The sequence below is a fragment of the Megachile rotundata genome, chromosome 3, assembly GCF_050947335.1.
Source record: "Megachile rotundata isolate GNS110a chromosome 3, iyMegRotu1, whole genome shotgun sequence".
Classification (NCBI taxonomy): Eukaryota; Metazoa; Arthropoda; class Insecta; order Hymenoptera; family Megachilidae; genus Megachile; species Megachile rotundata.
Window position 1 is genome coordinate 14132611 of NC_134985.1, and position 27284 is coordinate 14159894.

Genomic DNA, 27284 nt, shown 5'->3' on the forward strand with positions numbered 1-27284 from the left:
ATAATTACAGTTCCAGGGATGATAATAGTCGTGATACGCATAATAATATTGATAACAATAAGAATAATAAGGATAATGATGATAAAAGTGGTAATATGCGTAATAATATTGATAATAATATAAATAATAAGGATAATGTTAATAAAAGTAGTAATATGCGTAATAATATTGATAATAATATAAATAATAAGGATAATGTTAATAAAAGTAGTAAAATGCATAATAATATTGATAATAATAGGAATAGTAAGGATAATTACAGTTCCAGGGATGATAATAGTCGTCATATGCGTAATAATATTGATAACAATAAGAATAATAAGGACAATTGTGATAAAAGTGGTAATATGCGTAATAATATTGATAATAATATAAATAATAAGGATAATGTTAATAAAAGTAGTAATATGCGTAATAATATTGATAATAATAGGAATAGTAAGGATAATTACAGTTCCAGGGATGATAATAGTCGTGATATGCGTAATAATATTGATAACAATAAGAATAATAAGGACAATGATGATAAAAGTGGTAATATGCGTAATAATATTGATAATAATATAAATAATAAGGATAATGTTAATAAAAGTAGTAATATGCGTAATAATATTGATAATAATAAGAATAATAAGGATAATGATATTAAAAGTAGTAATATGCGTAATAATATTGATAATAATAAGAATAATAAGGATAATGATAATAAAAGTAGTAATATGCGTAATAATATTGATAATAATAAGAATAATAAGGATAATGATAATAAAAGTAGTAATGTGCGTAATAATATTGATAATAATAAGAATAATAAGGATAATGATGATAAAAGTAGTAATTTGCGTAATAATATTGATAGTAATAAGAATAATAAGGATAATGATGATAAAAGTAGTAATATGCGTAATAATATTGATAATAATAGGAATAATAAGGATAATGTTAATACAAGTAGTAATATGCGTAATAATATTGTTAATAATAGGAATAATAAGGATAATGTTAATACTAGTAGTAATATGCGTAATAATATTGTTAATAATAAGAATAATAAGGATAATGATGATAAAAGTAGTAATATGCGTAATAATATTGATAAAAATAAGAATAGTAAGGATAATTACAGTTCCAGCGATGACAGTAGTCGTAATATGCGTAATAATATTGATAATAATAAGAATGATAAGGATAATGATGATAAAAGTAGTAATATGCGTAATAATATTGATAAAAATAAGAATAGTAAGGATAATTACAGTTCCAGCGATGACAGTAGTCGTAATATGCGTAATAATATTGATAATAATAAGAATGATAAGGATAATGATGATAAAAGTAGTAATATGCGTAGTAAGATAAGTAGTAATATAAGTAGCTATATATATGACTGTATAAAACTATAGAACTATATATATATATATATATATATATATTATATATATATTATATAATATAATGGGAATACTATGGTGGAATATGGGAGATTATTATATTGAAAATAAAACAAAAGCACAATAACTTTTAAAACTCTAAATGAATTTATTATTTAAGAAAAACGACGTGGAAGGACCTCTTTGAATAACTATATTTTATACGTGTGAAAATTGTAATATCAGAGAAACAATAACAAAGAAATACATGGATTTTATTTTGTTAACATGCGTAGATCTGATAAAAATCGAGCGGTATCTTTTTCCTTTGCTCTTGCAACAAATATTGGTATTCATATAACAAATCGGCTGCAAACGTAAAAAATAATAATAATCATAAATAAATTTAATATTACTTTTATTATATATAATCTGTTGTATTATTTAACCCTTTTATTCTCTTTCCTGCAATTTTCTTCAGATTTATTTTTTTTTCCTCACTAGGGCCTAATGATACCTTATATTTCATCAAGGTGTATACGCTACTGAGGACCTCTACGGTTAGCTTACTGGGCATCAGTGATGAGATATGGTACGGGTTTTTTTGCGCATGCGCGGCAATTTTAGTCTCAGTAAAGTACTAGTTTCAATAAAATAGGGTACCTCAATCACCTCCATTATTTTCCAAAAATTTGTATAATTTGGTTGAGAAATGTGAATGTATAGGTTGCATAAGATTACATTATATACATATTTTCATATTTGAGGAGCAGATGGAAAGGAAAGGTACTATAATAACTGTAAGCAAAATATATAATAAAGCTATCTGGCGGCGCCACTAAATACATACGCTGCGGACGCTCCTGCATTTCTTGCGCATGCGCGGCAATTTTAGTCTCAGTAAAGTACAAGTTTCAATAGAATGGGGTACCTTAATCGCCCCTCATTATTTTTAAAAAATTTTTTATAATTTGGTTGTGAAATATGAATGTATAGGTTGGATATTTAGATTATATACATATTTTCATATTTGAGGAGCAGATGAAAAGGAAGGGTACTAAAATAATTAACCAAAATATATAATAAAGCCATCGAGTGGCACCGCTAAATACATACGCTGCGTACGTGCCTACATTTCTCGCGTATGCGCGCAAAAACCCGTCCAATATCTCATCACTGCTGCGCATGCACTGGGACTGCTCAACACTGGTTACACGTTGCACGTGGTGCGCAACTAACGTGAGACCGGAGTGTATAGGTTAGAATAATACGCTTTGCAGAATTTATATTTTCATTCGATTATAACAGTTTGTGTGTATATAAAAATAGTAATTTTATAATAATGGTGGTATTTACTTGTAATAATTGCGGTGAGTCGTTACAAAAAACAAAGGTAGCAAAACATTACGAATTTCATTGCCGTACCGCACCTTTCGTATCGTGCGTTGATTGTTTCAAAGATTTTCGGTAAGTATAAATAAAAATCACTTCAACATAAAATAATACTATGTTGAATTATATTATTAATTATTATAAGAGGTGAGGAATACGTTGCACATACAAAATGTATAACCGAAGCGGAGCGATATGGAGGAAAGGATTATGTTCCAAAACCTGGAGCAAACAAAGGTGAACGAAAGCAACAGGAGTGGATTAATCTAGTAAATAATATGTTAAACAGCGAAACGAGTTTAACAAGTGCAGAACGAAACTTTTTAAATAGTTTATCAAAGTATGATAATATTCCGCGAAAAAAGGCCAAGTTTTTAAATTTCATTCGAAGTATGGGCAATAAAGCAAATCAAGCATTAATTGATAGTGTATGGGATAAAATGCAAACAGCTTATAAGAATAGTATGCAAGATACAACAACAAAACAACAAAATGGTAAATAATTTATTTTATTTATATTGACAGTTGTTGTTTCTAAAATACTTTATATCATATTTAAATAGGTAAGGCAACTGAAAAGGTGGATGATAAGAAATCTGAAGATGCACATCAAGAAAATAATGTTGTTGAAAATCAAAACAATGAAAATATATACAAAGAAAATCAAGCTGATGGTCAGCAAAACAAAAGTAATGGATTGTATGATAGTCATAACAACAATTCTACTAAAAGTATTAAAAAGAAAAAATCGAAAAAAAGAAAAATATCTGAAGCTGTGCCAGAACAAGTAGAAGAAGAAACACCTAAGAAAAAGAAAAATGTTCTTGCACAGGAATCAGACAAAGATACATTACCTTCTGAATCACAAGTTGCTCAATGTGATAATGTAATAGAAAAATCAACTTTTGACTGGAAGGAAGCTATCTTAAACATAGTAAAAAGTAAAGAAGAAATTTCCTTAAAAAAATTACAGAAAAAAGTAACTTCACAATACATGAAATTGTGTCCAGATACAGTAACACAGGAAAAAGCATTTAGCAAATTTAATAAAAAGTTAAAGAAAGTATCAGAAGTAGTAATTTCTGACGAAAAAGTGAGATTAGCATAATAGTATTAATATGTGTGCACTTTTATCACATACAGAAATAAAACATTTGAAATACTGTTAAGTACAAGTTGTAGAAACTAAATTTATTGTTCTCTTTTTTTAACATGACGAATCATAGAAATTGTTGACAATATCACAGAATTTACTTAAGATTAATAATTTCTTACTGAAAAAATATGAAATACAAAATGTAATGGTAATAGTAAATTTTTCAGTAATTATATAAAATTTAGAAGTATAAAACATTTTCCCTAAAGCAGCTGCATTAGGGATTGAATTTGATGTAAGATTTGTGAATAAATGTTTTTACAATTATTTTTTTTAAAGAATTGCATTTTGTTACTAATTCTTTGTGGAAGGAGTTTTTGGTATTTAAATAGGAAGAATAATTTAAAACACATATGTTAAATAGTAACTTTAAATATTAAATATTAAATATTCGAAAATTTATCCAAATACCAAGCATGGTTACTCATAGTAGCTAAAAGACCCCATGTCAGAATTTTGGAATCATTGGGACCAAAACTTATCAACTGTTGGTCAAACAACTGAGTAATTGTACCACCAAGAGCAGTAAGAATTGCAGTGCCTGCACAAATGTCCCACTTCTTTATTGCAGTCATATGCACATATGCAGTTGCATTTCTACTTACGACTTCTAAGAACTTGTAACCTAAATTTATGCAATGGATTCATATATCTATAATACTTAATATTAATTGCTATATTTACATGTAAAATTACCTGCACCAGCTGCCGAAACAATTTCAACATCTTTACCAAATGCAATTTTGGTAACATTATGAACTTGACCAGCATGTGATTGAGATACAATTAATATTGGTGTCCTATCATCTTCCAGCTATTTTTAAAAATATTATTTAACTCATAAATTCAAATAATCCTTTTACATTTATTACCTTTGGGAGTGCTTGCAAATTTTTTGAAATTGCATGACTGGTCCATGTCCAAAATAAACTAGCATTCTGTCTTGTTTCAAATGGTTTATATATAACACCTATTATAGGCTTTCCCTTGACAGCAACACAAACCATAGTTGTAACATATTGTAACAAATTTTCTACAGTAAAAAGAATAGTATATGAAAATGATTTATTACCAAAGTATTAGAAACTAATAGAGTAATGCCTTTGCTTAGTAAATGCACCTGTAAATTCTTTGGTTGCATCAAGAGGATCAATCCAAACTGTGATGTCATTTGAATTTATGAACTCATCCTTGATATTATAATCTGTTAAACTATCAACAGAGTCTTTTATATTTGAAACTGTAACTTTGTCACAATTTTTTGATGCTTCCTCTGATATGACTGTGATATATGGAAATGCCTCTAACAATGAGTGATACATTGCGCAATGTGATCTGTAATCTGCTTCTGTTACTGGATCATTTATACCTTTTGAAATAAAAGTATAAGACATGAAATATGCTTGAAAATTATTTATATATTATTATCATAGTTATGATTAACTAAATTACCTTCTTTTGTCTTTCCTTTACTTTGTATTTCAAATTTTACTTGGTCATGAACTGCTATTACTTCGGAACCACCAATTTCTGCTGCTTTTATAGCAGCAGCAAGAAGTAATTTTAAAGAAATATTTTTCTCATGTTCATTTGAATATATGGTTCGATTTGTATATAAATATAATACACTTAATAACAATACAATCCCACAGAAAATTGTCCTTCTCATACGTACACTCATCCTGATGTGCATAGTAAAACACCTTTTAAAATTACCTTCAAATATATTTGTCACTGTTGATTATTTTACAAACCAGCGTATTTTAATTATACGTGGCCATTTTTAATGTATTTAAATTTTCCAACGATATCGAAGTCACTCGCTCCATATACAAAATTAATATTGAACACTTAACAAATGTTTATTGTAATTTTAGACAATTTAATAATTTATTACATGATTTATGTACAAGGACTGACTTTATACAATTTTTAAAACAATTTTAACTACAATCTCGTTTAAATAGCGCAACGCATTTATACATTTCATGCAAAGCTATTAGACGGGTTGCGCCGTTTGTATTAGGTTAGGTATTGCACTTCCAATACAAACCAAATTTAACCTGTTACATTGACACAATGCAACACTGTAATAAATAAATGATACAAAAATATTTTTGTAAACTAAAAATGAAATAACTTAAAATTAAACTGATAGCAATTATATTATTTAATCAAATAATTTACTTCAAATTGTATTATACATTTAGATACAAATTACAACAAAATGATATTTTTACATCAATTTTTTACATTATAATTAAATTTCCATTTCTAAAAATGCAAGAAACAGCATAACAATAATCAGTTTTATAATAGTTCTATAAAAGAACAAATTTTATTGATTAGTAATATTGCACATGAACAATTGCAATGACATTGTGTTCAACTTATCTCAAAAATAGTCGAACAACAGTATTATTGCAATTAAAATAATTACACAGAAATAGACTAAAACATTGCTGTATACTTAGATTATACATGTTCATGTTTATACGTAATTCAGATTGCAAAATATAAGATTTATTGGAAACAACTGCTTACCTTACTCTAAAATTAATATAATGAGAGGAAAATATTAAGTAAATAAAATAACCAGTGAGATAACATTGTATATTTTTAAAGGTATGCTATTAATAGTGATTACTGTAATATATTAATTTGATACCATTGTACAGTGCACTTTCTACACAAATAATAAAACACTTTCATTGCATATCAATATTGTACGTGCACTTTTTCCTGCCATTTTCTCATTTTGTAAATTATGATCCTCTATTAAACTGTGGGATAACATGTACTATTCTTTTAATAACCTCGTAATAATTTATAACTGGATAATTCACACATTTTACATCACTTTTTTATTGTAATAATAAGTAATACGTAGCCTTTGCTTTTTTTCTAACTTATGCACCTAATTTTTTAAATACGTGACGAAGTTATTTCAACAATTTCATCTATGAAATTTTATTAATTACTTTAAGACAAAAAAAATGTCATTCCACTTGGTCCAGCAATAACTGCTCATTGACAAGTTGTTAAGAATTTTAGCAGTTGCTGTTACACACTGTCATCTGTTCAAACACAACAAAAAATGCTACATAATTTGGTCTTTGAAAAAATATATTTATTAAATAATTTAAGAATATCATTTCTTATAAAAGAAACATATAATAACAGATACTTAATTGTACTAATTAAAACTATAACATATGTTACTTACCATGATACCACCACTTTGTTTTCTTGGGATTTTTATTACATGTTTTCACGTAAAATAAATTGTCAGGTGGCCTCTTCTAAAAAGTAATAATTCACTTTAATACTTAATCACCAAGAAAAATAAAACTTGTTTTCTAACCTTTTCTTTACAACTGCTTAACATTGATACAATACTTAAACAAACACTCTGCACGCTTAAAGCTGGAGACCAATCATCAGTTAGAATGGATAAGCAGATGTGACCATTACTATATACGTGAGGATGCACTGGTATATTTCCACCTATGAATGTTACTTCTGGCGAATCGAATGGATATTTAGAACTAAATTTGAATTGCAACTGAAATCGTTCCCCTTCATATAAAGTGCCCTTTGCACCTTCCATGTGAACAATCCATTGTGTTAAATTTTGACCAGCAAGATCTTCATCTACATGTACGCCTGGTGGAGGTTCACGTATTAAAGACATTAATTCTTTCTGCAATCTCCGCTGAAATAATATTTTTCAAACGTGTTATTTTATAATATAATTTTAATAATTTTATACATTTAATAATCTTGATTAGTAAATTTATAATATTTATTCAATCTGTTATTTATATAAACACAGTATAATTATTTAAATAAAATTTAATTTCCATTTCATATTTTTCCACATTATAATACTCAATGGAAATATTTCAAATAAAATTCGAAATACAAGAGAAATAACTTTTCTTTTATTAACTCGCATATAATAAAAATAAAAGCAGTGTATAAGTATAAAACAGATCCACGATAAAATTATGAATAAATCTATAAAATGTGAAATATAATCGATAAGTCTTCGGTTATGTTGGCACCGATTCAAACATTACAAAAACATCACGAAAATAGTCAAAGTTTTTGTATAGTTAAAAGGAAACGCGTCTTATTTGACACAAAACGTCATCCAAATTTTAACGAATGACATGCAAAGAAATTCTTGTTTTGAGAATTGGATAACACTTTTCTAACGTTATGAAACACGCTAAACATTAAACGTTTTAATCAAATATCGTACAATATTAAAATATAACAATGTGCAAACATATGTACACGTTAAAGAAACTTCACTATTAACTTACCTTCGACGGAGACATTGCCGCCATTGTCGTTATATCGCTTTCCATTGAAAAACATAACCGCTGTTCATTGCAACTTACACAGATTACTTGCTTTGTTCATTCTTCGTTTCAAGGATGTAAAATTATTGTAACGATAGTGTTTTGCATTTTTTTTCAAATTTTGTATTTAGTTTGTCTCACATAAAAAAAAGAGTAACACACACTTACAAGGCGTCGTAGCAAGAACTTTGTGTAAATCAGTCAGACTTGACAGCCGTGCTTATAGATACTGGGGCAAATATACAACATATGTATGTTACTATTTTATTTCACCTGCTCACATATAATTTTATTGCCTCACTTTCCATCGAGGGTTCAAATCGGGTCAGAGTCGGGTTAGAGTCGGGTTGGGGTGAACGCTTTTACGGTGGAAACATCAAAGGTTTATTTGAACTCTACCCTACAAAATTTTAGGGTAGCGTTCAATTGAGGTTCGGTGGAAACGACAAGAGTCGAGTTTGTGTTGCCAACATAACATATCCAAATTACATTGTGTATCGCGTGCTGTTTTAATCGGTGTAGAAGAGGTTATTATTACTTTTTGTCGGTGATCTTGTAATCTGAGAAATAATTTTTGTATGTTATTTTGATATTGTAAAATTAATATTGCTCAGCTTTACATGTCAGAATATGGTAGTTGACTTTGTGCAGTTGGTAATGTTTAACCCTGCCGCAACTCCAACCCGCGACACAAACCCGACTCTAACCCGACCTGACCCGATTTGAACCCTCGATGGAAACTTAGTCATATAGGGATAGAGCATATCCTTGAAGAAGGAAGCCATTGCGGGACAAGGTGACGAGATAAACCGATATTCAGTTTTAATTAACTGCTGCTTGGTACTGTTACAAATCGAAAACTTGAAATTCTGTAAATATAAAATTTCTAAATCTCTAATCTTACAAAAAATTGAGCGTACAGATATACAAGCGATCATTTACTCTCTAATTTCTTATAATTGGCGGCATAAAACATGCGCAGGAAAGCAACCACTCAGATTTAGGCATCTGCTATTAGGTTCCCCTCTCATGTCAGCTGTGCTCTTTTCGCCTATAATTGAACCTTACACACTATTTCCATAATCCTAGGTTTATGATCACATTGCAGATGCACCAAGATGTACTTCGTTGTGTGCAATGCTCCAGAATGAGAGTACTGGACAGTACTGAAATTATAAGTTGTGTCTAAGATACTATTACTATATATATGCAATAAACACAGTCTCTTTCAAATATTTTGAAGTATTTATCTATATAGTATGTATAATTACATTTTATATTACCTTAATGATCTGTCATACACTGATTTCAGCTTACAGTGTAATGTTTTTTAAGAATCAATTTAATAATTGTATGTATACACAGACACAACTATATTTAAATAAAAACATGAAAGAATGATAAAAACTTGAATAAGGGAGTGATTAATATTATTTTTTAATCTTTCTTATCTTGAATCATTCTATTATAGATTGTTTAATTTCTAGTGCCAATGTAACTGAAAGATAAAATATTCATGACTTCAGCAGAACATTTTATTAGTTTAATTACTGTAGCAAGTGCTAAGAAATTAGCTACTGGACTTGTCCTTTGTTTCATTGTGTATCATGGATTAATGCACCTTATTTATGGTAAAATAAATAGTATATAACCATCTTCTCACTAATAATAATTCTTAGTATTTAATTAGTTATGTTTTTTATAGGTAGTGATTCGTGTAAATGGTTATTAACTGAAGGAAGATATAAAGGAGATAAAGAATGGCAACCTTACGGGTGTATGATGCATTATTATACACAAACGTAAGAATTTAAATTTTATAGTTCATAAAATTCTATGTACAACTTACTCATTAGTAAACATTGTTTTCTATAGAGACAGTCGCAGATGTTTGAGATATCTAGCTTTCATGGGCCACCGTAATCATTTTGTATTCACTGGAGATGCTAGAATTAGACAGTTGTATAAGTCTTTCATATCCCAATTCATAGTTGATGGTAAAACATCTGACCTAACAGAATTACTGGATAATTCTGATTTAAGTTTTAATGATGCCCAACTTAGGTTAAATGTACAATTTTTGTGGAGACCTCAATTGGATAATACTATGATAGAAGATTTAAGAAACTGGATGGTAAATCATACATTAAGAGTTATAAGACTTGAAACAAAACCTTTGCATGGAATTTAATAATTGTATTCTTTCTAGAAAACTGATGCACCTAGCTTGATTATTGCAGGCTGTGCAGCTATGACAATTCTTGCAAACAACAATAGTGATACCCAGCTGTATTCTGAATATACAATGGGATTAGTGAGACTTGTACAACCGGTAGACTTTTTGAGTAAGAAGAATACAAAGTATTTATGGATGCTGCAGGACCCAGTGTTAAAAGAAAGATTACCAGTTCAATTATCAGGCATAGACAATAGGCAAATCAATTTATGTAATAAAGCAGCAATAAAAGTAAGATTTATTTGATATATATTTCAATAATCATTCCAAGAAATAGTGGATTTATATATTTATCATACACAGATATTGTCTCACAGTGAGGTTCATATATGGGAAAGTAGTAAACTTGTTGGTACAGGTGTTTTAGAACAAAGTCCAGATGGATATTTGGCTAGTCCTCTATCTTTGCGACACAAAGTTCAATTATTATTAAACACTTATTGCAATGATCATATGAATTTTGATGATGGTAGTTGTTGCAGTTATCCAGAACCAGCAACAACATTGCAATTACTAAGTTTATCTGCACTTGCTTTATGGTAATTATCTATATATTATAATATTACATTTTAAACATATAGTAAGTAATAGTTCATTACAGTATAGTAATTGGTGGTGGAATGTGGATACATAGAAAATTTTGTTATTACCGATCTGAAATATCTTACTTACGCGTTACTACTACTGAAGCAGAAGATACTGAAGAAGCTAATACTTCTGAAGTTACACAGATTGAACAACCTGAAGCACAAGATTTTTATACCTTGATGACATCATTGGCCCTTTTGTCTATCATTCTGGCTTATTTTTACTTATGTGATAGGTATGTTGAAGTGTTTTCTATCGCCTAATATGTGATTAATCATTACATGAGATTTTCATATTGAATACAGAACAAATTTCTTCATGAAAGAAAATAAATACTATAGTGAATTTAGTTTCTGGTTACCACTTGGATATATATTGGCTCTTGGATTATTTTTTACCGAAGATAGGGAAAGGGGGCCGCGAGCTTTAAACCGAGAACAAACAGATGAATGGAGAGGATTAATGCAAGCCGTTGTATTGATTTACCATGTTACTGGAGCTAAGAACGTTTTACCAATTTATATGTACTTAAGACTAATTAATTCTGCTTATTTATTTCTTTCTGGATATGGGCATTTCTGTTACTTCTGGCAAACGGGCGATGTTTCTTTAGTGAGATTTGCTAGAGTACGTATTTCAAACATACATTGAAATACCAAGTGCTGTTGTACTATTATATGTGTTAATTATTTTTCAGGTAATGTTTAGATTAAATTTTTTAACGGTATCCCTATGTCTTTGTATGAATAGACCATATCAATTTTATCACTTTGTTCCATTGGTCTCGTTCTGGTTTTTAGTCATCTATTTTTTGGCATGGTTACCTCCAAGAATATATTCTGGTAGTTTGAACGAATATGGACCAAGAGCTTTACTCTACCTCGCTTTAAAACTTCTAGGTCTCGTATCAATGATAACAATATTATACATGTCAGAGGTATTTATAATTTATTTAAAATGTATAGAATCCTTAATATAACAAGAATAAGCAATAGGTAGTCCTATAATAGGTTTTCTTTGAAAAAGTATTTGTAACGAGACCTTGGAAAGCATTATTTGTTACAACCGATGACGATATACGAGAATGGTGGTCTCGATGGAGAGTAGACAGATACAGCGTGGCTTGGGGCGTCACTTTCGGAGCAGGTCTTGTAGCTTTACAAAGGATAGATCACATTCCAGGAACTGCATTATCTTCTGTATTGGCATTAATTTCTTTGACTGCTTACACTACTTTTACTATATTGTGTCACTCAGTTTCGGAATGTGAAGAAATTCATTCATACGTCGCTTTTATACCGGTAATAATCTAATATTCATCATTTATATTTAAATTGTTCAACTTCGTTTTTTATTACAGATTATAGGATATATAGCGCTAAGGAATGCTTCATTAGCATTACGCGGTAAACATTCAGCACTCTTAGCAGGTTTAGGCCGAATCAGTTTGGAAACTCTAGTCGCACAAGGTCATATTTGGTTAGCAGCTGATTCTCATGGTGTACTGGTATTATTACCCAGATTTCCAGTATTAAATTTATTAGTCACATCATTTATTTTTATATGTGCAAGCCATGAAGTAAGTATTTAAATGCTTCAACTTTTTAACTTAATAGACTTTTTATGTATTATTCAGTTTAATAATGTTTTATTTATTTTTATAGATACATAGATTAACCCGGGTATTAGCACCATATGCAGTACCAAATGACTGGAGATTAGTGGCTCGTAATTTGTTATTATTTATTGCAGTCCTTGTACCTATTGGTATTCATGATGGAATGTTTTAAAGCACATATTATCATAAAGTGGACATTTTTTCTATAAGGATGTAAATATCATGTGTAACAAATACACAGGCTCACAACATTTTTCACAAATTTTGTGAAATTATTCCCTCTTCTATCAATAATTTTTACAGTGGAAAAAATAAATAAATAATTTGAAAGAAAAAGGTTTATTTCTATTTCTTTTAACATATTTATATATTTAAATATTTATACTATACAAGTAGAATGATAGCCAAGAACTGAGAGGAGAGTCAGTTTCATAAAATCAACAAATGTAATAACAATAGAAATTAACTGTTCTTATTACTTTTTACAAAAATAGAGGTCAATGTGAATTATACATTAAATTATTATGTTTTACTTGACTAGTATAAACATCATAACCAAGAGATATAGTATTATCATACAGGACTCTATACTTGGAAGGTAAACAATAGAAATTAAAGATTTGAGCTGGTGGCCAGATAACCCATTCTGCCACATATAATTTATGTGCTTTATTAATAATTTCAGTTTTTAATTCAGACCAACTACTTTTTTCTAAAATACCTAATGTTAGAAAAAACATTGCTATACATAGTGGAGAACAGACTAATTGGTCTATAACAACTTTCTTTAAAACAACTGTAATTGTACGACCTGGTATCTTAGCATCTAAATATTTATACCAGTAGTGACATACTATACCGATAGACATTCCAGAAATGGCCATGTTTCTTGTTCTGTGCAAACTCCATTTGTCCCATTCATTCTGCAACAAACAGAATTATCATAAATGTTTAAATCCGAATTTAAAATTAAAAACCACTGACTCAACTATATACCTTCAATATTTCATATTGTTGTTCTAGTACATCACCGGTAGCAGAAAGAGAAATAGATATTGCTACATTTGTATACAGTAAATATTTGGGAGAAAATAATTGTTCTTTGATTGTGGATACTCTACTGATAAGTGCACTTATATTTTTGGTAATGTTCATTGCCTAAAAACAAAGTCAATATATACAATAAACACCATTTAAAGGTTATGTGACAATTCCACATGCGCTAGTGAATTTAATTATTCATAAATCTTTTACGAAAATGTGAATAAATTTTCAATAAATGAAGTAAAACTTACGGCTAACGGTTAAAATTGTCTACAATATTAAATACTTTCATATAAAAATATATATTTTAAAGAATGTCATCTTCTACTTTCGCCAAATTATTTTGTCGTTCAACATATTGCGATTTTGTAAAGTTATTTTTACAAACGAGGTAAAAAGCCAATGTATGCTTGCATATAAATGTATAATACAAAATATTTTAAGAACTTAGGTACCTGCTTAAAACTATATTTTAGTAATTACTGTATACAAATCATGGAAATCATATGATGCGAAATTGCCGCCACAAGAAAGTACATAAAATATATGTCATATTTTCAAATTGTCAAAAGTTCTGTTATTTGTTTACAAATCTTTCCGAAAATTTATTTAATAAGCCCGGATGTTTCCTAATTATATTTATTTACATAATTATACTACATTCATGTAAACAAATTCATTCAATGACAAATCATACGTTCATTCATAATTTTATGCGCCTCGTAACCAATAGCAACACGCGTGCGCTCTTGTGATGTTTACAACGCTAAATTTGAAAATATACTCGGTGATTTAAATTTCTAAATTCTTAAACCCCCAAAATTTTCAAATTATTAAACTTTTACATTTCCAAGTAATAAAACTTTCAAATTTTCAATTTGATAAATTTACAAATTCCTAAATTTACAAATTTGGTTATTTTTTAGTTACAAAGTACCACACATGCGCAAAATGAAGGTAAGCTCGTCTTCCGGTAAGTACATATACTCTTCAGGATGAAAAATAAAAATACATGTTATCCTCATATTATTAATTAATATTTCGGAAAATAAAAAAGATTAGAATTTGGGACATACAGTTCTTTTATTAATTCTGACTTAAATCATTATTTACTGTGTTATTAAATAACCATTGTTAGCCAATTACATACGCGCAGACGAAGTACGGAAAGGCGTCGTATGTCCTACAGTATTTTCATTTATTTATTTATTTATTTATTTACTTACGGATCCATTAATTTACATGTTAATCAATACAAAAAATTAAAATAAAATTTTTAGTAAGCTCCATGACATGTTACGCCCCTATGTACTCCAGTCGTATGTCATTTGGTGGAAAAACTTTTACTGTTTATAACTCAAAACATAGTAATTTAAAAATTAGAAAAGTAACTTTCACATAATTCAATATTCTATACTGTTTCGTCTCTTTAAATGCTAATTAAGCGTTACGAGACACCCTGTATAATTTACGATTCAAATTACGCGCGTCAATTAATATCCGGTAAATAGTATCCGTTCGCTCTGACTTGGCGCTTAAACTGATAAAAAAGGCGGGATTGTACGTGACATTATCATCGAACGTAGATCGTCACGGCAATTAGGAGTCCGTAAATGGTATCGAATTTTCAAAATATTAACGGATTTCTACAATTCATATATATATATTCGTATATAAAAAATGTCGCAGCCGTTAGTTACGTCGTATTTTAATACGCGTAAACGTGCAGCAACTGACGATTTACGGAATAAAGCAAAGGTACTGCTTCTTGATCGGGAAGAATCAAAATCTGTGAGTAATCAAACTGAAAATCAACTAAATAGCAACAATTCTCAGTTATCCGGGACATTAACTCCGATTCAAGAAGACGTAACAATGGGTGCAAGTCCAAAAGTTGTTGTTGTTTCGGGAAACGAGTTAAAAGGCAACCGCAATATAAAACCAAACTCAGCTGTTAGAAATATTCAGTTTGATTCTCCCAAAACAAATGTTCAGAAGCCAGTTAAAAACACTGCTCGTCCACGAGCCATCCGTTCACGAAAATTATCTGGTCAAGAGGGTCAAACAGATATTCGAGAAAGTTTTCAAAAGGCTACAGAAGATGTGGACGCAAAGAAGGTTCTTTTTGAGAAGAAGGGTGCGTTAAGTCCAAGGAAGAAATGTCCAGAAACACCAAAGAAAAACTCTTCTTCTGCTGAAAATTCAGTTAATGGCATCATGAATGATCAAATGTCATCTAATTGCACAACACCAAAGAAAAGTTCGGCTATGAGTAAATTGGCAAAACAAGAGATGTCTCTGACTGAAATAAAAAATAGGATCAACAAATCGTCTAGACTTATGGAACTAAAAGCATCTATAGCTCGTTTCAAGAATTGCGAACAAAAATTGGAACAATTACAGAAACAGAATGAAGTTAAGAAACCTCAGATACAGAAATTTGAAAAGATTCAACTTGAAATACCAGTTAGGTAAGGTATTTGTAGATAGACATTTTCTAGCATGCTTAAAGCATTTATATTATTTATGATTATATTATTTTTTTTAGCCCACAGAAAGCATATAAATCACCAAACAAAATCATGTTAAGCCCTTTGAAAAATAGAGAATTATTGAATGTTAGTCCTCAGAAACGAATTTTGTTTGAACCTAAAGAAACAACTGGAAGTGTTGTAAATTGTAGTCCAACCAAAGTACCAGCTTATCAACAGTATTTGTCACTTGCTGAGAGTGGCACTCCTGCTTTGCCATTGCCATATAAATATCGCTTTTTAGCAGAAGCATTTAGATGTGTAGACACAGTATGTTATTTATTTATTTTATTGTTGACATGTAGGTAACTGTCCTTGTGTAACATTTGATTGTTCTTATAGGTTTCTGCAATATTGTTCAATCGCAAGGAAACAATAACATTCAAAAAATTGAAACCTGCAGTTCAGGAATTGCTGCGTAAAAATTTCACTTTAGAACATTTGGCACAAATTAAAACTATTTTCCCAGATGCATACATTTATACTCAAGAGAAATACCGGACATTTGGTTCTGCATCTAAACAAGATAAATACGAATTGGTTCTTGTGCCTGTTGTTCAGGAAACTAATGGAAGAAATACTCCTGATCCTGATAATGTTTTAAAGACTGCATCTGAAGCTAGTATGGGACCACAAGTATTACTGAATAGAAGAAGGAAATTTTACAATATATTGCTTGGTATAGACACTTTGATTTACATAAATATTATGGATATGTTTTTACAGATTCTCTAATTATTTTAATGTTGCTTAATTGCAGATAAAATAAAGGATGAACATGAGAAATTTTTACTTAGTTTGGAAACACCAATGCGTATACCAAAAGAAAAAATTGTACGTTGGCATCCGGAATTTGATGTGGAAAGTTGTAAGCCAATTGAACCATCTGATTTGCCACAACCTCCCAATGTTGAAAAGATGACAACTGCAAAAGATGTTCTCGGTAAAAAGATAATTATATATGTGCTACTTAAGTTTCACTAGTTTCCAAAATATTAAATGATTAAATAATTGTTTTAGACAAAGCTAAATCATTATTTAATTGTGGTACTCGCATGGAGAAAGCTTTACAACGGTTAGCAGAAGCAAAGATGACTTCAAAGACACTTTCACCAGAAAGAACTGACACTGATGTTGTGATAAAAACTGAAGATAGCGTGCAAAATGTTAATATTGCTGTTGTAGATACACCACCTGCTACACCCACTGTACAAAGTAATCATCTTAGTACAGCCTTGAAGGGTATCCCAAAGGCTTTGCTTGAAAAGGTAAATATTTTTCTATCAAAATTATTATTTAATGTTTGGTATTACTTTTGTTCAATTGTTAAGAATGTAAAATTGTATTATTGTTTAGGTTCGGGCTAGGCAAGCAGCAAAAGCGCTCGAAGCAATGACGCGTACACCGAATGCTGAAAAAGAAGCTATAATGTACTCAAGATTACCTGAACTGGTTAAATTATTACGTAATATTTTTGTAGCCGAAAAGAAGGGAATTTTACCATTAGAATTTGTAACTACAAAATTGGAAAATTCCTCCAGAGCAAAGTTAACTGTTGCTGAATTGGAGGAGCATATACGTTTATTGTGCAAACTATTACCCACTTGGACCAGTATACATAATGTGCGGAAAGAAAATTATTTGAAGTTACAAAAAGAGATTGATCTCGGGAAAGTTATTAAAAGACTGGAAGTTATGGCTAACAACAAAGTAACATCATCATGATATTTATTACAAAATGATCTACTTTAGTTCATAATTTACGTACAGATCATTCTACATGTACTTATATTAATTTCTTCCAAGTTTTGCAATATTTTGCCACAATTTACAATTATACAATTATTATATTATGCTTTTAATGAATTGTATTGCACCAAGTAGATTTAGTTGTAGTGGAAAGTAAGGTGATAAATTAAACTTTATTTCTTTTTCTTTATAAAAAGTCATTGTGTACTCATGAATCAGTTCAGTTGTCGGATAAACTCAGGCAATACAGGATTTTTTTATAAAAGATCCGTATTATGTAATAATAATACAATTTTCCAATTAATAAATCTTTGTTTTGTACTTTGTGCTCTCTCGTTCGAGTATTATGCATCTTAAATCTTGTCGTGTTAGATGCATTAAAAATGACAAGATTTTTGTTTTGGACATTTATCATTTTGATATTTCTAGGTGTTTGATTTATAGAAAATGAAGCAATAAAGAAATGAAATAAGAATTTCATGTTTTCAGTTCAATTGTATCTATTGAGAATGTTAACATGTAAGTTATAATCTGTACATATAGAGGGCTATGCATCATTTTCTTCACGTCCTATTCATGGTATAGTAGATCGTTTGTTATTGCTAGTTTATTATTACACCGACATATACTACGGAACGGTAGTATTGTTATAAATTAAACTTTATACGTAAATAAATATAAAATCATGTTTCTGACCAATGTATTATGCAAGAAAGCTAAGAGCAAGTGAGTACACATAAATCGACGTGTGATTTAGTAACGTAAAAGTTAGGTTAACTTGTTTTAAAGCACATATCTGTAATTAATTGTTATTGGTTTTAACTGTTCAATTAGTAATTCTATTATTTACGATTTAGAAATAATTTTTTCGATTCCAATGTATACAAGTTTTTATTCGCAGTTGTATGATGTGCTATATACAGGGTGTCCCAGTTTTTTGTATGACAAACGTATCTTATAAACAAGAGTAATTTACTCATTTCTATAATCAAAAAGAATAAAATAATGTTACATAAACACAGGTTCTTAAATAATTGATTAAAAAGTTAGCGGTAAAATTTTGTATAGAAACTGAGACACCCTGTATATATATAATATACTACATAATGTACACATAGTTTATTGTTATTTTATTTTTAAAGACTTATTTTAGTAGCTGCGAAAAGTATAGCAACTGGTCATGTGCGTAATGTAATACGAGAAAGAACAGGTGATAAAGTGGAAAAAGCATTCTATGATCCATTTGGTAAGCGGTTCCTAAAATTTAAATTGTATGCAATATTATTTATGTAAAAAAATGACAATGCAACTGTATAAGAAGATATGAATTCAATAACTAATGCAAATGAATTTTGAATATGAGTCATCAACTTTCCTTTACATTAGTGTATTTCATTACATCTAATAACACCACATTTATTTCAAATAAAATATAACATTTTTATATTTTCAGTTGGAGCAAGGGCAATATACAAAGAAATCAGGAAAATTAAAAGTTTATAATAAGAACATTTGTAAATAAAATGAATAAAATATCATAGCAATCAAAACAGTAATTGTGAAACTAAAAAATAATAGTCAAGCTATTGTCCCATCCAAATTGATGCTCTAAAACGAATAAAACCTCGCATCTGTGATTTTGAAACAAAAGGAATCGAACGTTTGTGAAAAACAATGAGATACCATCATAAATGGTTTTGAATAGAGTGCACAGATATCAGAAGTTTAGCAGGAGTTATAGTTGGGTATATAGAAAGAAAAGGTAGAGGGGCGTGGAAAGAGAAACAGAGAGCCTCGAAATCGAGATTGGGGTAGGTTTCCTTTGATCCTTAACAAGGAACGCAAAGTTGTATTATTTCCACCTGGATTTCAAACGGTTTGAAATTTACGAGGCGTGAAACGTGGCTCTGTTCTCTTTCTCTTTTCCACCTACCCTTTCTATACGTCGTTCTCTTTCACCCTCTACTCTTTCTCGTTCTTTGCTCCTTTTTGGCAGTACGGGAGTAAGTCGGCGTCGTTTACTGATGTTGCCAATTCAATTTCTCGTGGCGGACCATTGTCGTGGGTAAAAAGAGGGTCGTAATCGTAAAAAGGGTTCCCTTTTCAACCGATTCGTCTCTATCTTTCACGACTGTGCGTCTGACAAGTCCTGACATCTAGATATCTATTTATTCTCTGAAGAAAATCTTTTTCTTCTGTTTTTCATAGCGCGATGTCTTTACCTTTGTATGTTACATAAACGTTTATATAAAAGAGATTTCTAATCTACAGAAACATAGGAAGGGTTTAAGTAGTGAACATCTAAGAAGCTGTCCTTGTGAGGTCTCCTAGTCACTACTTCCTTAATCTCTAAGCTCCCCCATGCTCTCCTTAGATTCCCACTAAGCGCTGATAAGCTCTCCTACAGGAATTTCATTTCAATTGTTATAGAATAAGGTAACTCAACATTTGAAACGCATTTTATTAAATTTCCTTAACATTCTCAGATGTGTTTTTCTTGTTTTGAATTTTTTAGCCGTTAACTGGTAATTAAAGCGCGCTATATCGGTCATCTTTATTTAAATGGCAGCCCCAGCGGAGAGAAAATTAATTGTACGGGTGGTTGAGAACGGAAAATCAGGAAACAAATGAACCTTCGACGAAGCGTGTTTTTCGTGGCACAATGAGTTTCGAAGCGGTGCGCAACAGCGAAATTGTTAAAACGTTCGTTGTTTATGGTCGACCCGGCAGAACAGCCGGTAAAGGAGGAAACAGTACGCAACGAAGTGAGCGAGCCAGAGTGATAGGGAAGAACGTGGGTGGGAAAAAGAAACGCCGTGAAAAGCAAAACAGAAACGAAAGGGAAAAAGAGAGAGAAAGAGAGCACGAGAGAGAAAAAAAGAGGCAAGTCTGGGCCTTGGCGCGTTTCAGTTGCCTCGCGTTCGAGGGCGTTTTTTCGCCCGTGAGTTGTTCTTTGCTTATTACAGTGTGTGCACTGGGCTCGAGGCTTGCTAAAGTGGTTTGCTGCTAATTAACTGCGTTATTTTTACAACTCTCTTGCTCCCATCTACCACCCACGTCTCCTACCACCCCTTTTCCCTCTTTCCTTCCCCCAGCTGTTCTCTCACATTCGCAATGGGGTTCAATAATTCCGCGGTCGCAACGCCCTCTCTCTCTCTCTCTCTTTTTGTACCTCTCTCCCCCTTATTTTGCTCCTTACGTTCTTTACCTATGTATGCATTTTATGCGTAAATCGCGATACCTTCGTGTATATCCAAACCTATCATGTATACCTACTCCCTTAATTTTTATATTTTCTTTTTAGTCTTTTATGCGATACTTTATTGGATTCTTTCTAATAGTCTCTAGGCTCTCTACAGGTTTTACAAAGCGAAAAATATGCGAAACCAATTTATACAAGTCATAAGTATAATATTGATCGAACGTTTACTAACAAAAACCACTTTGTAACAATATTCGGAAATAACTTTAATATCTAGATATCAGGTTCATGAAACGGCTATTGGTTGCGGGTTGCCGATGGAATTGGTCGGGGAGGTGGAGAAGCCGAAGATCGTTGTATAGGTATCTCTCTGTCGGTAGTCGTAGCACCCTTCTTTTCTGCGCCACGAAAAGGCACTTGAAATAAATTGAAAATGGCTGGTATCGCTCTGCTCTCGGATAAGTGATACCTACATCATCTACACGCACATCGGTCACCAGATCCACGCTATTTTTTCGCGTATACCAAACGGCCATTCGCAACCCCAATCTTTTAACAAACTATGATCAATTAAAATCCTGTTAATACGTTTTATCAACGAGTGCTGACGAAAGGAAATTAAAATTGGGATGTTCTTCACGATAATCGAAATTCTATGGGGAATTAATGAATTCAATTTATGTGTCATGGATGACATGCTACAAGTATGCTGTGCTTTAGGATTCTTTTCTTTTTTGTTAATAATAAATCTGTGACTTTTTGATTTGAATTATTAGTAAATAAAATATGAGCTTTTAAGTATAAGTATAAGTATAAGTATAAGTATAATTATAAATATAAGTAACAGTATAAGTATAATTATAATTATAAATATAAGTAACAGTATAAGTACAATTATAAGTATAATTATAAATATAAGTAACAGTATAAGTACAATTATAAGTATAATTATAAATATAAGTAACAGTATAAGTATAATTATAATTATAAATATAAGTAACAGTATAAGTACAATTATAAGTATAATTATAAATATAAGTAACAGTATAAGTAGAATTATAAGTATAATTATAAATATAAGTAACAGTATAAGTATAATTATAAGTATAATTACAAGTATAAATATAAGTATGAGTACAATTATAAGTATAATTATAAATATAAGTAACAGTATAAGTATAATTATAATTATAAATATAAGTAACAATAAGTATAAATATAAGTATAAGTACAATTATAAGTATAATTATAAATATAAATAACAGTATAAGTATAAGTAAAGTATAATTATAAGTATAAGTGAAGTATAATTATAAGTATAAGTAAAGTATAATTATAAGTATAAATATAAGTATAATTATAACTTAATTCTTAATTCTTTCAAGTATTTTTAAATTTGTGCTGTAATTAAAGTAATGCATAAATGTGAAGATACATTATATCTACAGCACAGAAGAACAATAATGAAAATCGTAATACAGTGAATACAATAGAAATTAAATAAAATCGACTTCATTGTCAATGTAAAAAGAGTACGTATTTCCAAGCGAGCGATTACAAACCTGTTAATATATTCAACGGTATCCGATCACGGAAACTAATGACTAGGACGATAGGTATCTTTATTTTCATTAAACGAAACGAATCGGGAATTCGAATATCATCGATGCAGCTATTACGACAGCTGGTCTGTCTCATTATTCGATGAAATCGAGCACGTCGAAAATTTATGCACTCTCCCGCGCCGCTCGTCGGTAAAATCATTTCCAAAATGCGGCACGCATTGACCCTGCGAGCCGGGTTAATTTTCGGCGTGCACGCGTGTACCGCGGGCGCATTCACGCGAGCAAATATCTCCAACACACGCGTGCACGTGGAGGCGTGCGAAAACGTGGGTGCGCGCGAGCCGGGACACGCACAGGGAAGCATGTGAGAAGGCACACGAACAGGAAGGTGTATTGAATCGACGAGTATCATGCAGTTGACAGCTAGAGCTAATTGAATCTTGACTCTATCTATCTGTCGACCCGAGCTGAGACCCGGACCGCCGCCGACGCCGCTGCGAATTGCATTTCCGTTCGACAGAATCGTTCGCGCTCGAGAATTCTATCTTCTCCACTCCCCCTTCCCTCTTTAATCCCCCTCGTTTTTGTAATATAGAATTACGCGGAAATTCATTCGACCGGAAACTGCAAATGGCCAACTTCTTCTTTTGTTTTGCTCTTTTCGTGTCCATCTTTTTTAATTAAAAATTATTTGTATTGAACGGATATTCATTTTTGTGGCAAGGGATGTTACACTGACGCGGACATTACTGGAGGACTTTGATGAGTAGTGATGAAGTATAGCGAGTACTGATATGAAGAGAAGTTATGTCAGTATATATGTACAAGTTTGTACATTTCAATAATATTTTCATAAGTTTGTAATTTCGATAATTTCTGAAATTTACAAAATTCGCAGATGAATTTGTTAATTAGGGCGTTCAAACGTGAAGTGGTTCACCAGTGACACCGCAGAATCCTGCGGGAGAGATATAAAGGAATAATTACTTTGATTCGGAACAGCGGTAGCCTCAATAACGAGGAAATTAAAAGGATGGCGCTTATGGGTCCCTCGTCACGTCCCCACCACGAAGGAATACCCCGGTTCCCATTCTTGTTGGCGAAGAACGCGGGGCGAAGAATCTTTTACAGGGTTACCAAACACGTTTAAATGCGGTTTCCTTCAGGGTGGATATGCACACACGTCCGAACGAAACGGGACTCGGTACGTCAGGGTGTCGAGGGCCGATTGGTTGAGCTCGTTTCACCTAACCCGTAGGAAGGGAGAGCGGAAAAAGCAGCGGAACGTGCGAGAAGGAGAGGGAACGAGCGCGGCACAGAGGCAGGAGGAAGGGAATCCAATATAACTGCACACACGTTTATAGGGTCGATGGGAATATATTGGAGCGGATATTGAAATACTTGTTGGTAGTTTGAGTCGAAGGCGAGAGATGCCTTTCTCGATGCCATCTTGATTGCGCAATCGAGGCATCGGTCCACGGGAACAGAATTTAACGATAAAGATCGTACGGATTATAGAATCCTAGACGGTGAACCAACCACCCCATTCTATGACTTTATCGCTATTTCTCTCTCTCTCTCTTTCTCCCTTCTTTACAACAGAATCGCAATCGTTCCGTTTAAATGGTTAACGCGTTCACAGCCACAGTAGAAATGCCCGGCACTGGTAAGACACGGTAGTCTCTTCATTAACGCCTCCTTAATTTCTTTTACCATTTACTAGATCAAAGGGTTGTTAATAAAATTGCAGTAGGGAGTATGTCACATTTTTCTTTTATTACGAGTTGTGAATAGATCAACCAATTTGTTTATGAATTATTTATTAGATACAAGAGAAATGGCAAGATATACTGCACAGATCCAGTGATTTACGTCTCTTTCATACGTTTAATTCTTACTGTTAGAAAGTTAGGGATATACTGTATAGATAATAGTGATTTACACCTCTTTCATATGTTTAATTGTTAGTGTTAGAAAGTCAGTAAGAATGTTACCTTCCTGTCACAATATGGCGGTGCAAGTATCATGGCGACTAAAGTCATCCAGTCTATAAAACTTAAAAATATATTTACAATTATTATACTCTATAAAAGAATGAAGTAACAATTTCTTGTTTGGAATTATACATTTGTGACTAACATTCAGACTCACATAACGAAAATCATTTAATCCTGTTATCAAGAAAAACTATTTAAACATATTTACAATTATTATATTCTATAAAAGAATGAAGTAACAATTTCTTGTTTGGAATTATACATTTATGACTAACATTCAGACTCACATAACCAATTTCTTTTAATCCTCTTATCAAGAAAACTGTCTAAATATATTTACAATTATTATACTCTATAAAAAAATAAAGTAACAATTTATTCTTGTTTGAAGTCCAACATTTGTGACTAGTATTCAGACTCACATAACCAAAATCTTTTAATCCTATTATCAAGAAAACTGTCTAAATATATTTACAATTATTATACTCTATAAAAGAATAAAGTTACAATTTATTCTTGTTTGAAGTCCAACATTTGTGACTAACATTCAGACTCACATAACCAATTTCTTTTAATCCTGTTATCAAGAAAACTGTCTAAATATATTTACAATTATTATACTCTATAAAAAAATAAAGTAACAATTTATTCTTGTTTGAAGTCCAACATTTGTGACTAGTATTCAGACTCACATAACCAAAATCTTTTAATCCTATTATCAAGAAAACTGTCTAAATATATTTACAATTATTATACTCTATAAAAGAATGAAGTTACAATTTATTCTTGTTTGAAGTCCAACATTTGTGACTAACATTCAGACTCACATAACCAATTTCTTTTAATCCTGTTATCAAGAAAACTGTCTAAATATATTTACAATTATTATACTCTATAAAAGAATAAAGTTACAATTTATTCTTGTTTGAAATCCAACATTTGTGACTAGTATTCAGACTCACATAATCAAAATCGTTTAATCCTGTTAATATAAGAAAAATTATCTTGCAATTGACTTTCAATCCAAATCAGAAGAAAATATTCGGTTAGAAGCAGGAACTTTTCAGAATTAAATCGCGAGAAACTCGAGATCGAAAATAATGTTGCAAACGGCGTGCTCGAAACGTCTATTGCACCTTTGATCTACGAGCATTCTGTTGCATCTCTCGCCCCGTACATCTTGCTCTTTTCCAATTAAAATTTCATTGAGAGCTCCCATTGATCCAGCACGTAATTGAATGCCCTGCTGCACGGAAATCTTCCATTCAATTTACGCTGAAAAGAAATTTCCGTTCCTAATAAAAGAGATTCCCTTCGAACCATCGTACACATCGTCGTTCTTTCACCATTCTCTATAACATTTTGTATCGTGTTTCTTGCTGGAATAAATCCGGGAAAGAATGGTCTTACAGCTTTTTTGCGTTGGATAAACAAAGGGATGAAACAGTGATAAAAAGGATGTGATGAAACTGTTCTTGTATTGAAAATCATTTTTCTTACTATTATGTTTCTCTTTTTATCAATATTTCTTTGTATAAGAGCAGAGCAGTTTTTTACGTTTCGACGATGAACAAATTATTGTTCAGAAAAATGATAAAAAATATATTTACATATCGTTTAGAGTTCAGATATTATTTATATTATTCATTGATCAATATGTAAGTTTATTGAATATGTACATAAGTGTTTCTTGTAATAGTATGTGAGTTTTTCAAGCGTATTCTGTAAGATGTTATATTGACACGTGTTGTATGATACTAACGAATTGTGCAGGTTATTAAAATATTAAAACGTGAAATAAAATCGAAGCGGTATTTAAACGATGAAAATTCTTGTGATTTTAAATAGCGTCGATATTCGAAATGATTACATTTGATCGTATCCTAATTCTTTGCCATTACCCGAGCGTTCCGAAAGTCCACTCCACAACGTTAAACTCGAGCAGAGCCGAAAAACTCTCGAGCAATTTAATCCCGAAACTCCATCTCGAAAGCGTCTTTTACCCAGTCTCGACTGCTCGAACTAACAAATTCACGGACTCCTACTCGTAGAATTTTGATTCCTTTTCAAAAGTTCCGCCCGGAGTTACGTACGAGCTCTTCGCCGTAGGTATCCACGAATCCGGTGGGCGAAAAATCAGCGAAGCATGCCGGGAAGATTCACGGATAAGACGAGGGGTCCGTTTGATCGCGGCTTGAATCGAGGTGAAAAACCAGTCCCAGACCGTATCACTCGGTTCCTTTGGACTGGATCGGGCCGAACAATTAGATTCGAACGAGGAAACCCCTTTTGACGGCGATCCACCGCGATCAAAATGAACGCACCACCGATGTACATATTAGTATAATAAGCGGCGCGGTCCGTGTGTATATAGATTACGGGACAACAAAGAGAATGGACGGAGTGAGCGAAATGGAAGGATGAAAAGGATGAGACGCGACGGGAGGGAGGATGTTGGTCGATTTT

At 31.3% G+C, this 27284-nt stretch overlaps 7 protein-coding genes across 11 annotated transcripts; 4 read left to right on the plus strand and 3 right to left on the minus strand.

The window, feature by feature from the left end:
* The first annotated feature begins 2523 nt into the window (after positions 1 to 2523).
* Positions 2524 to 5316, plus strand: LOC100879590 (uncharacterized). Its single transcript, XM_003702141.3, has 3 exons — positions 2524 to 2837; positions 2908 to 3257; positions 3326 to 5316. Exons 1-3 carry the CDS (start codon positions 2713 to 2715, stop codon positions 3868 to 3870), a joined length of 1020 nt encoding a protein of 339 aa, XP_003702189.1. The 5' UTR covers positions 2524 to 2712; the 3' UTR covers positions 3871 to 5316.
* On the minus strand, positions 4271 to 6361 carry LOC100879701 (putative inositol monophosphatase 3). Its single transcript, XM_003702142.3, has 5 exons — positions 5371 to 6361; positions 5039 to 5287; positions 4791 to 4951; positions 4615 to 4732; positions 4271 to 4543 (listed from the first exon to the last, which is right to left on the minus strand). The coding sequence occupies exons 1-5, from the start codon at positions 5609 to 5611 to the stop codon at positions 4302 to 4304; spliced, it is 1011 nt and encodes a 336-aa protein (XP_003702190.1). The 5' UTR covers positions 5612 to 6361; the 3' UTR covers positions 4271 to 4301.
* A 156-nt stretch (positions 6362 to 6517) lies between these two features.
* LOC100879809 (ubiquitin-conjugating enzyme E2 W) lies at positions 6518 to 8741 on the minus strand. Its single transcript, XM_012282736.2, has 4 exons — positions 8250 to 8741; positions 7283 to 7633; positions 7145 to 7220; positions 6518 to 6995 (listed from the first exon to the last, which is right to left on the minus strand). Exons 1-4 carry the CDS (start codon positions 8292 to 8294, stop codon positions 6982 to 6984), a joined length of 486 nt encoding a protein of 161 aa, XP_012138126.1. The 5' UTR covers positions 8295 to 8741; the 3' UTR covers positions 6518 to 6981.
* A 464-nt stretch (positions 8742 to 9205) lies between these two features.
* LOC100878064 (N-acetylneuraminate (7)9-O-acetyltransferase) lies at positions 9206 to 13066 on the plus strand. Of its 3 annotated transcripts, none has more exons than XM_012282739.2 (12): positions 9206 to 9545; positions 9760 to 9919; positions 9994 to 10090; positions 10164 to 10422; positions 10498 to 10755; positions 10828 to 11063; positions 11126 to 11347; positions 11418 to 11739; positions 11810 to 12049; positions 12123 to 12413; positions 12473 to 12691; positions 12777 to 13066. In XM_012282739.2, the coding sequence occupies exons 2-12, from the start codon at positions 9805 to 9807 to the stop codon at positions 12900 to 12902; spliced, it is 2385 nt and encodes a 794-aa protein (XP_012138129.1). In that variant the 5' UTR covers positions 9206 to 9545; positions 9760 to 9804; the 3' UTR covers positions 12903 to 13066. The 3 variants fall into 3 exon arrangements, with proteins under 3 accessions (XP_012138129.1, XP_076386227.1, XP_003702091.1); XM_076530112.1 differs by having other exon boundaries at positions 9206 to 9530; positions 9601 to 9919; XM_003702043.3 differs by having other exon boundaries at positions 9207 to 9545; positions 9776 to 9919.
* On the minus strand, positions 12044 to 14429 carry LOC100879919 (mpv17-like protein 2). 2 transcript variants are annotated; one of them, XM_003702144.3, is made up of 3 exons: positions 14230 to 14429; positions 13727 to 13888; positions 12044 to 13653 (listed from the first exon to the last, which is right to left on the minus strand). In XM_003702144.3, exons 2-3 carry the CDS (start codon positions 13883 to 13885, stop codon positions 13228 to 13230), a joined length of 585 nt encoding a protein of 194 aa, XP_003702192.1. In that variant the 5' UTR covers positions 13886 to 13888; positions 14230 to 14429; the 3' UTR covers positions 12044 to 13227. The 2 variants fall into 2 exon arrangements, with proteins under 2 accessions (XP_003702192.1, XP_012138128.1); XM_012282738.2 differs by lacking the exon at positions 14230 to 14429 and adding an exon at positions 14026 to 14222.
* Positions 14430 to 15292: 863 nt separating this feature from the next.
* dup (chromatin licensing and DNA replication factor double parked) lies at positions 15293 to 18375 on the plus strand. Of its 2 annotated transcripts, XM_012282740.2 has the most exons (7): positions 15293 to 15532; positions 15611 to 16245; positions 16323 to 16575; positions 16648 to 16984; positions 17066 to 17248; positions 17326 to 17573; positions 17662 to 18375. In XM_012282740.2, exons 1-7 carry the CDS (start codon positions 15455 to 15457, stop codon positions 18028 to 18030), a joined length of 2103 nt encoding a protein of 700 aa, XP_012138130.1. In that variant the 5' UTR covers positions 15293 to 15454; the 3' UTR covers positions 18031 to 18375. The 2 variants fall into 2 exon arrangements, with proteins under 2 accessions (XP_012138130.1, XP_003702092.1); XM_003702044.3 differs by having other exon boundaries at positions 15293 to 16245.
* Positions 18376 to 18513: 138 nt separating this feature from the next.
* mRpL33 (mitochondrial ribosomal protein L33) lies at positions 18514 to 19604 on the plus strand. The gene is made up of 3 exons (XM_003702045.3): positions 18514 to 18780; positions 19197 to 19300; positions 19508 to 19604. Exons 1-3 carry the CDS (start codon positions 18740 to 18742, stop codon positions 19555 to 19557), a joined length of 195 nt encoding a protein of 64 aa, XP_003702093.1. The 5' UTR covers positions 18514 to 18739; the 3' UTR covers positions 19558 to 19604.
* Positions 19605 to 27284: the final 7680 nt, after the last annotated feature.

Coding starts and splice junctions, on each gene's coding strand:
- LOC100878064 (XM_012282739.2), top strand. CDS start 9,805: ATGACTTCAGCAGAACATTTTATTAGTTTAATTACTGTAGCAAGTGCT. Junction 9,920..9,993: donor ATTAATGCACCTTATTTATG/GTAAAATAAATA, acceptor TGTTTTTTATAG/GTAGTGATTCGTGTAAATGG. Junction 11,348..11,417: donor TATTTTTACTTATGTGATAG/GTATGTTGAAGT, acceptor TATTGAATACAG/AACAAATTTCTTCATGAAAG.
- LOC100879590 (XM_003702141.3), top strand. CDS start 2,713: ATGGTGGTATTTACTTGTAATAATTGCGGTGAGTCGTTACAAAAAACA. Junction 2,838..2,907: donor GATTGTTTCAAAGATTTTCG/GTAAGTATAAAT, acceptor AATTATTATAAG/AGGTGAGGAATACGTTGCAC. Junction 3,258..3,325: donor AACAACAAAACAACAAAATG/GTAAATAATTTA, acceptor ATATTTAAATAG/GTAAGGCAACTGAAAAGGTG.
- LOC100879809 (XM_012282736.2), bottom strand. CDS start 8,294: ATGGAAAGCGATATAACGACAATGGCGGCAATGTCTCCGTCGAAG. Junction 7,634..8,249: donor CGGCAATGTCTCCGTCGAAG/GTAAGTTAATAG, acceptor ATATTATTTCAG/CGGAGATTGCAGAAAGAATT. Junction 7,221..7,282: donor TAAGCAGTTGTAAAGAAAAG/GTTAGAAAACAA, acceptor ATTACTTTTTAG/AAGAGGCCACCTGACAATTT.
- LOC100879701 (XM_003702142.3), bottom strand. CDS start 5,611: ATGCACATCAGGATGAGTGTACGTATGAGAAGGACAATTTTCTGTGGG. Junction 5,288..5,370: donor TAAAGGAAAGACAAAAGAAG/GTAATTTAGTTA, acceptor TTATTTCAAAAG/GTATAAATGATCCAGTAACA. Junction 4,544..4,614: donor TGTTTCGGCAGCTGGTGCAG/GTAATTTTACAT, acceptor GCATAAATTTAG/GTTACAAGTTCTTAGAAGTC.
- dup (XM_003702044.3), top strand. CDS start 15,455: ATGTCGCAGCCGTTAGTTACGTCGTATTTTAATACGCGTAAACGTGCA. Junction 16,246..16,322: donor CAACTTGAAATACCAGTTAG/GTAAGGTATTTG, acceptor TATTTTTTTTAG/CCCACAGAAAGCATATAAAT. Junction 16,985..17,065: donor ATTTTACAATATATTGCTTG/GTATAGACACTT, acceptor GCTTAATTGCAG/ATAAAATAAAGGATGAACAT.
- mRpL33 (XM_003702045.3), top strand. CDS start 18,740: ATGTTTCTGACCAATGTATTATGCAAGAAAGCTAAGAGCAA. Junction 18,781..19,196: donor TGCAAGAAAGCTAAGAGCAA/GTGAGTACACAT, acceptor TTATTTTTAAAG/ACTTATTTTAGTAGCTGCGA. Junction 19,301..19,507: donor AGCATTCTATGATCCATTTG/GTAAGCGGTTCC, acceptor TTATATTTTCAG/TTGGAGCAAGGGCAATATAC.
- LOC100879919 (XM_003702144.3), bottom strand. CDS start 13,885: ATGAACATTACCAAAAATATAAGTGCACTTATCAGTAGAGTATCCACA. Junction 13,654..13,726: donor AACAATATGAAATATTGAAG/GTATATAGTTGA, acceptor TGTTTGTTGCAG/AATGAATGGGACAAATGGAG.